We start from the raw sequence: 8,783 nt of genomic DNA, 5'->3' as shown, positions 1-8,783 counted from the left end.
ATAATGCAATTTATGAGAGAAAGCATTTGTTTCTTGACTGAGCCACTTCCATCTGGGCCAGCTTCCACCGACTTGGTTGTGACTCAATGTGACAGGACTGGGAATGCTGGGAAACTTTCTGGAGAATGTCATGTCTTGGGAGGAAAACATGCCACAGGGCATAAAGCTGTAGGTTGACAATGTGTCTCGGCTGCCCTGATAGTGCTTCTATTTGCAGAGACCTGTGCAGCAGCAAGACATTTCTTAGTTATCTTCCGTTTCCAGCCGTGTGGTGGTGAGAGGCAGGTCTGCAGCCATTCTCGAGCGTGATCATGCTGAGCTGCCAAAGACCTGGGAGGGAGAGAAGGTGCATGCAGGCCACCCCCATACTCACAATCCACTCCAATGTGCATTTGTTAAATGTGCTAATTGCTTGACAGCAGTAATTGGCAAAGTGAATCCTGCAGATAATTATGTGGTGTAAAACAGTTTATTGGAAAAGCTGACTGGAGAAAAAAAAAAAAAGCACATACCATCTCCAAATATAGATAAAACATACAGGAAGTCAAACATGGCAGTAAATTACACATTACTACCTACCACTCAAGGACATGTTGCTTCTTCTCTCTGCTCTAAATTACAGGGTAAACACAAAAACAGAATGATAAGTGTGTGTGTGTGTGTGTGGGGGGGGGGGGGGGGGGGGGGGGGGTGGACAGGTGAAGCAATGATGGGTTCAGGTGTTTTAAGAACAGCTGTTCTTCAAATAAAAACAGCAGGTAGTGGCAGGACGGAGCTCTGAAAGACAGGGAATCAGGGAAAGGTGCATAAAAAGTGTTTTCAGAGAGGTGTGCAGAATAATTGGAGACCGTTGTGATTGACGTGGAAAGAAAACCAGCTGCACACTCAGTCCGGTGGGAAAGAATTGTGTGTGCTGTACACAGAGCAGCTGACACACTACAAACACAAAGGCCCACTGTCAACACATTTACAACAGTATCATACAAATACAACTCCGTATTCACTCAGGCAGCTAAGCTGTCTGCAAAACCTTCTGACTGGTTAGAACTGAGTTATTATCAACACTACAATCATCTCACTTCTTTACCATAACTAAACCAACGTTGATTTATTTTACATATTGCTTTTCTCCCCAATAACCATTGTAGAATTTTAAAATTTTTTGCATATATATGCAATTTGCTGCAAAACTGGCTTGAAATCCATTAATCTAATTTCAGATGTCTTCATTGGAACAGACTTGCAAAAAGCAGAGCTCACCCCGAGCATGTGACGTCATGATTCATATTCTATACTCTGGCACCCTCTGCAGGATTTTATTCACACCACTAATCAAGTTGTTCAGATTGTTGAGCAGCTTCTCAAAACTTTGTCCAACTAAAAAGGGACATTGTAGAACAAATATTTTATAATCCTTCAAGATATCTGTACAAGCTTAACCATTCATTACAAATTTTGGTCTAAAACTGCTCTGAATAAAAATCTGTTCATTCCTTTTCTCATGCCTTTAAAATCTTTTGAAGCACAAAAAAGTCGTCTCTAGATGGCGCTGTGGTCCCCCAACGTGACAACTCTTACACGAAATAAGACACTTCCTTTTAACCATCAGCCATTGTTATTTTTGAGCAGCACGTGTGTCTTGGCATCACAAATGATTATGGGATGCAACCAAAAAATGAACTCGGCAACAGATGATTAAAACGACAAATGGTTTGAAAATGCAATGTGGCCATTAGAGAGGTGCCGTTTGCCCATTGATGAAGCAGCCTCAAAAAGCTATTCCCACATGCTTAATGGAACATGACAAACATTTGATTTTTGCCTGATGGTTCATACCTGAGCTGAGAAATGGCTCAGCCAATAATTTAGATTTAGACTTTAGCTTTCTGAAAAGGTTTTTTTTTCCCTTCCCAAAACCCATAAACAGTCCTAGAGACAATATATGATTTAGATTACAAGAAAATGGTATACTAATAGAATTATTCTCCATTAAGTACTTTTATTTTTCACAAAAAAGGCATACACAGCATTTGACTTTTCCCACAAAATGTTTATTAAACAGATTTCTTGTTTGCAGCAGCAACCTGCAGAGAGAAAAAAGATGCAATAAGAATATTGAAACATGTGGCCTTGAAATAAATGACTTCTGAATTTTCATCCCCAATCAGATTCCCAAAAGGATTTTTGGAATGAGGGTCAGGTGCATGTTACTGGTATGAACAAGACACAATTTAATTTAAAGCAATTAATTAAAATCAAACATCCCGTCTGCTGCTTTCGTTGTCCTTTAGTCCTAAACAGAACCGTTTGTTGTGTGTTAAAAGCCTGCAGTGCACATGAATTTTATCTCTAATTGCATAAGGTCCCATGGTTGCGGTACCTCGGTGGTCAGTGCCGTGGTCTTGTAATCCTGAGGTTTCAGGTTTGAGCCCAGGGCGTAAAACTATTTTCAAATCTTTCATGCGAGTTTGCTTGCTGTGGCAAACCCTGAAGGGAGCAGCCAAAAGAACCTTACTATATGTACAAGGTTTCACAAGAAACAAGTTAAAAGGGAATTTAGGACATATATTTTTTTGTTCTGATCAATACTAGCACCATCAGCAGCTCAACACTGAGCAGACTGTTGTCTTTGCAGGAAAGTCTTGCTTGAAAAACCATTCAAGAGGTGTAGGAGCTACATCAACATGCATGATGCAGGTTTTATAAAGCAGACAGGAGGGCGGGGCCCAGCCCAGCTCATCTGCATACTGCTCATTAGTATGGGTAAACAAGAAGAAAAGTTGTGCCATACGGCAGACTCGTTAAGCATGAAATTCCCTCCTTATGTTTACCCCCTTTTACCCTTGGCTTATCACAACACGGTTGCATCTTGACTTCTGACAAGGCCCAACTGTGCTTTTCATTTTGTAAAATATTAAAATTCCAGTTGCAGGCACACAAGATGTATAATTAGACAGCTAGAGAAAATTTGCCTGAGGACAAGCGCCACTAGAAATATCTCGCATGTCAGGTGTCATGTACTCCCTCCACAGACGAGGTGTTCCATTAGGGGGGGTTATATGGCACTCCTATTCTGTCTATTTTAAAACTGTAAATTTAATTCCACTACAACTTGAAAAGCTTAAAGGCACCACTATAGTTTATCACACTATCAAAAAAATAAATAAAAATAAAATTGCAAGTACAACCCAGCAATATGAAGGGTAACTGATAAAACGGGTGGGAGGGAAGACACTGAAGGTCTTAATTTTAGCTGTGCATCAAACCAGGCAACATAATCCTGATGTCTAAGATTAAGAATAGTGCAGCACACTTATCAGCAAATTATATCCAGAAAAACTGAAAGCAAAAACATTAATTTAATAAAAAGCTAATCTGCAAGTTGATCTGAAATTCAAATCGCCTATACCATAACTCATTTTTTCTTAACACTCATGATCAATGATGTAATCGCATATTAGAAAATCACTGTTTCAAGGGACGGTACGTTTATGAATCATTTTGATAAACTTTTCCATAAATCTAGACATAACGACTTCTCACCTGGCCAGCGATTCTGTCCAGGTCTCTGGTTCCCTGGGAGGTCAGTCGTCGCCCACTAAAAAAAAAATAAATAATAATAATTAAGTTATACAGCTATTTAAGAACCATAATCCAGTGTTTGTACAGTTAAGTGTACGTTGATGATTAATTCATCACCAAGGCAAAAAGAGGTGGAAAAAGAACAAACTTAGACCAGTTCATAATGTAATGCGTTTCCTAGCCAATAAATTAATAGAACAAAGACAATTATTTGTCCTGCTGTTGGAGTAACTGCAAAGCTATTGCAGGCTTGTGGAGCAAAAACATTAGCAAACTAGTTATCAGTTTCATGTGGTCATAAAAGTTTAAACAATGCACAAGGAAAAGGGAGTAAACTTTACCCTGTATAACAAACAACTATGTATGCATAAAAGTAAACAGTTAACATATGCTTGCCTTCTTCACCATCTATGCGTGCATACATCTTACAGATACAACCTCAAACCTAATTAAGTCATTCTTAATTACTTTCTATTCATATTGAAAGCAAGCATCATAAATACAAATTAAAATAACAGTTCGAATGGAGACTACTCAAAAGAATGACATGATTTGTATCCTAATACGAGTAAAAATGACAGTTCACATGTTCAGTCCACATCTAGGCGGCTCCACAAAAAGCAGGCGAAGGTCAAAAAGAAGTTAGCTGCTTCAGCTAACAGTTGTGCTTTCTGTGCATAGTGGCATTACTTCTTAGCATTTTCTTTTTTTAACCAATTTATGTGAATGTAATGTTGAAAGAAAATCTGCAGCTGCACTTGTTCTTAAGCGCAGAAAAACAGATTTAATAAACAACGAGATGGCTTTTCAGGACGAAAAATAGCATGTTAATTTGTAATAAGTAAAATCACTTTCATTTTACATATTAAAAAACAAAATCAATGGAATTCCTCCAATCCCTACTTGGATAGCAACAAAATATTTACTTTGGACTTTCAAAATATATATAATTGGAAGTAAATTAGTCTATTACTAACAAACACCATCATCTTCTTGTTAAATGTTCTGCACAGCTGGCCAACGTTGTAGCTCAGTTCCACGTTCCATTAAATAACCGTATTCAACTTTTTAATTAAACTTCATTATACAGGTCTGTTTTTTTACTGATCTACTTCAGGAGGTACTGCATAACTTATAGCTTGGCTTTTTCCTACAACCTCGGCTAACGTTCAGAGTGATATTCACTGATGTGAGAATCACCACTTGCGCTTTAACATTCATTTTTTTCTGCAGAAGCACATGCCACACAGCAAACACTTCCTGGTTTTAACATTTCAGAACAAAAAGTAGTGCAAGTTCCACACTCACTAAGTTTTAATAACTCTCAGAAGATATCTAAACTGTTTTGTGCTAAAAACAGTAAAATAATTACAATACTTCACTACAGTCCTTTGACATTTATGTTGCATAATTTTTTTTTTGCCAAATTAATGCAAAGCAAAAACGTTTAACAGATGTGGCTCTTCATCACCGCTCCAAGCCCATTGACAGCTGATCCCAGCGGCTCCTACTTAAAACTGTTCAACAAAACTTGATTGTCTTGAAAAACTAAATCCCAACTTTCACCATCGTTTCCCCATAACATCATACAAGCAGGGTGTCCTGCCCTTTCAACACAACCGAGTGCCCAGCATACCGAGCTAAACAAAAATGTGCACAAATGCACAAAATGTGTGTCAGTGTATTTAACAAGTCCAGTATTTATAAGCCTCAGTAAGTTAGTCCCACAATGCCTGTAATTCACAATTAAACTACATAATGTGCAGATCAAACTCTAACATAACAGTATTTTTTTTTATTGCCAAAGTTTTTAAAAATAAAAACACTGCAAAGCATCACTCACCCATTGGGATCCTTCTCGATCATCTTGAGAAGCTCAAGGGCTTGCAGGACCTTACGAGCCACATTTTTCGATCCTACGCTGAAATGGGCAGGGCACACACCGTTTCTTTTGCGGCCGCCATAAATCTTGGTCATAGATCCAACACCAGCGCCACCTCGAAGATATAAATGGCGAACTGTGGATGCTGTGAAAAGAGGTGATAAGGGCATTAATTTATAACTTTATAAAGCTAATATTTGTCTTTGCAAGTCTAAATAGAATTAACTGAATGCAACTAAATTAACCAAATATTTGGGCTTACCAGCTCTGATATAGAACCAGTTATCATCACTGGGGGCCAGCTCCTTGTGCTTGCCCAGCTTGACAAGGTCCACCCAGTCAGGTACCTTCAGCTTTCCTGACCTAGAGACAGCAGAGGACGCATCAACATAAAACCTTCAACACAATCCAAAATAAATAAAGTGGTGGTTGAAAGTTTGTGAACGCTTCAGACATTTATATATTTCTGCATAAATGACCAAAACATCAGATTTTCACACAAGTCCCAAAAGTAGATAAAGAGATCCTAGTTAAACAAATGAGACAAAAATATTATAATTGGCCAATTTATTCATTGAGGAAAATGATCCATTATTACAGATTTGTGAGTGGTAAAAGTATGTGAACCTTTACTTTCAATATCTGGTGTGACCCCTCCGTGTAGCAATAACTGCAACTAAACATTTCCGGTAACTGTTGATCAGTTCTGCACACCGGCTTGGACGATTCCTCCGTACAGAACAGCTTCAACTCTGGGATGTTGGTGGGTTTCCTCACATCAACTGCTCGCTTTAGGTCCTTCCACAACATATCGATTGGATTCAGGTCGGGAATTTGACTTGACCATTCCAAAACAAAAACTTTCAAGCACCCTGTATAATCCAACCAGGTTGGGTCAGGTCCTCTGGATGGGTTCTTAGTTAAAAAATTTTTATGTTTTATCCAAAAAAACCTAATTCCAGTTTTTCAACCCGTCCAGAGGACTTGACTCAACGTTGTTGGATTTATCCATCTGATTTGCCGGTCAAAGCAGATGGCCGCTTGTCCTGAGCCTGGTTCTGCTGGAGGTTTCTTCCTTTTAAAAGGGAGTTTTTTCTTTCCACTGTTGCCACTGTGCTTGCCCAGGATGGGAGACTGCAACGAAGCCAAGATTCAACTTGTCTGCTGGATTCCTTAGAGAACTTTACTAATTGGCTTTAATGTATGTGAATGTTTCTGTAAAGTGCCCTGAGACAACTTTGTTGTGATGTAGCGCTATATAAATAAACTGAATTGAATTATTAAGCATGCATCAGCAACGTACACCTTTTACTGTTTGTTTTAACAATATTACACCATGAAACACACAAGAAAAACAAGTTATATGGGCACTACATTAACTAACATTAAACAGATTTCATAAATAAATATAAAAGCATGTACTGACTTTTTCAGGAAAGCTGCAAGGGCACGGACAAACTCCTGCTGGTTGACGTCTTTCACTGTAACGCCAGGCATCTAAATAGCAAAACAGAAGCGTAACAAACGTGTTCAGTTGCAAACATTCTAGATGCAAAGGTTGAAAAAAAAAAATGATATGGCTGAACAGACGAAATGCAAACAAAAAAGTACATAGAAAAATAATATACTTTCATTGGTATTGATTAATAACTACAAGAGTGAGATATAGACAATACTACATATAATTATAAATGTTCGACTCTGATGAATGTGAGTTTGCATATAATGACAGAAATTTGGTTCAAATTTCAGCAACTTTGGTGCTGAGACTAGGAGTCATGAATAAAGTTTTTGCTGCAACATTAATTTTATTTTTCTTACAACTTTATTTAACCGGGCATAAACACTAAGAACAAATTCTTATTTAGAGTGCTTTATTCCCTTAAGCATAACTGAACAATCCACTTCATAAAGGCGTGGAGATTATAACAGTCTAGAATACGAGAAGTGTTGTCTATTAAAGATTTGCATTTACATCTTGCATTCATCCTTTTACTATAGGAAATCTTAAAGGCTACTAAAACCTCGACAGTTCTCGTACAACTTCATAATCTGAATGATCAAAAAACAACATTGTTTATGGCAAACTTGAACAAAATGTGATTAGATCTCAAGAACTTTAGTGGTTGCGTAGTTTAAACCTAAAACTACATAACAAAAACAGTATGATAATAAAACATTTAGGATCATTTTTTAACGTGAAAGGTTCCTAGCGATGTAACCGGCACGTTAGTTCGGGCAGTTAGCCTGCCGCCTAACGACCATGCTAATCTTACTTTACTTACAAAAGAATCTAACATTATACAAATCAAATGAAAACAGTATGTATAATAAGTAAAACCAAGTTTAAAACCGTACAGCTTGACGTTTTAACTAAAACAATATCTACAAGTCACAGATTAGCACACATGCTAGCAGGCCTAAATGAGGCAGCATGGGGGCAGCCATTACGAAAAGCTACACACCGAGAGCTTCTCTCAGATAAAATACATCGATACTTTGACCAACGTATAAACACTAGTCTCAAAGTACAACTATTCCATCAGTACGTATGCTATGTCCCCGTAGAATATGTCAGAAACGCAAATGCATTAATATTGAAGCTATTTTTAATATAAAATGTAACGAAGTCAAAATAGCGCTTTACCTTGCTTGTGGACAGCGAAGGGAGAGAGGGTGAAACGGGGTTTCCATCCCCTGTTAAAACGGGCAAAACTCGCCTTTTCTCGCGAGATTTTGTTCCTTTCTCCAAATCGGCGCTCCAACATTAAAAAAAATTAACGTATCCTAAAGAACGTGTAAATATTTTTGATTCAGTTCCTATTGTGCTCTCCTTGTTGTTTAAAACATTTATAATGCTATAAAACTTTTGGTTTTATTGATTTCATGAACTACCGTCACAGCAAAGGCACTTAAGTTAATTTACAATTAATTCAACATTTATTTATACAGATTAGTCTCATTGAGCCCCGAGGACTCATTTACAAGAGAGACCAGTTTTAAACAAAGAACACAGATGCGGTACAGACAACAATTGACAATCATAATAAAGCATATACAAATAAAAAGTAAATTAAAGAAATTATATAAAAATGAAACAAAAACAGCTACATTATGAAGCAATGTAAAATACTAAAAACAGGAACGTCTGCATTTTGCCACGAACTTAGCAGTTGTTTAAAATTCCTTAGAGTGGTCAAAGTTGATAACGTCAGCTCTTTTTGTAAGGTGTTCCAGGTTGCAGGAGCAGAGTAAGACAAGGCCCTTTTGACAAGTTCAGTCCACACTGAGGGTACACTGCATGTAACATGTCTTGAGA

At 37.7% G+C, this 8,783-nt stretch overlaps 1 protein-coding gene across 1 annotated transcript; it reads right to left on the bottom strand.

The window, feature by feature from the left end:
- Positions 1–2,029: 2,029 nt before the first annotated feature.
- rps19 (ribosomal protein S19) lies at positions 2,030–8,141 on the bottom strand. The gene is made up of 6 exons (XM_037676857.1): positions 8,112–8,141; positions 6,891–6,961; positions 5,727–5,827; positions 5,426–5,609; positions 3,544–3,598; positions 2,030–2,084 (listed from the first exon to the last, which is right to left on the bottom strand). Exons 2-6 carry the CDS (start codon positions 6,959–6,961, stop codon positions 2,055–2,057), a joined length of 441 nt encoding a protein of 146 aa, XP_037532785.1. The 5' UTR covers positions 8,112–8,141; the 3' UTR covers positions 2,030–2,054.
- Positions 8,142–8,783: the final 642 nt, after the last annotated feature.

Source organism: Nematolebias whitei, chromosome 5 (assembly GCF_014905685.2).
Source record: "Nematolebias whitei isolate Nwh7 chromosome 5, NemWhi1, whole genome shotgun sequence".
Classification (NCBI taxonomy): domain Eukaryota; kingdom Metazoa; phylum Chordata; class Actinopteri; order Cyprinodontiformes; family Rivulidae; genus Nematolebias; species Nematolebias whitei.
Note: the sequence above shows the minus strand (reverse complement) of the source record. Positions and strands in the feature narration are given on the sequence as shown.

Coding starts and splice junctions, on each gene's coding strand:
- rps19 (XM_037676857.1), bottom strand. CDS start 6,961: ATGCCTGGCGTTACAGTGAAAGACGTCAACCAGCAGGAGTTTGTCCGT. Junction 5,828..6,890: donor CTTGCAGCTTTCCTGAAAAA/GTCAGTACATGC, acceptor TGCTGTCTCTAG/GTCAGGAAAGCTGAAGGTAC. Junction 5,610..5,726: donor CTGGTTCTATATCAGAGCTG/GTAAGCCCAAAT, acceptor CTCTTTTCACAG/CATCCACAGTTCGCCATTTA.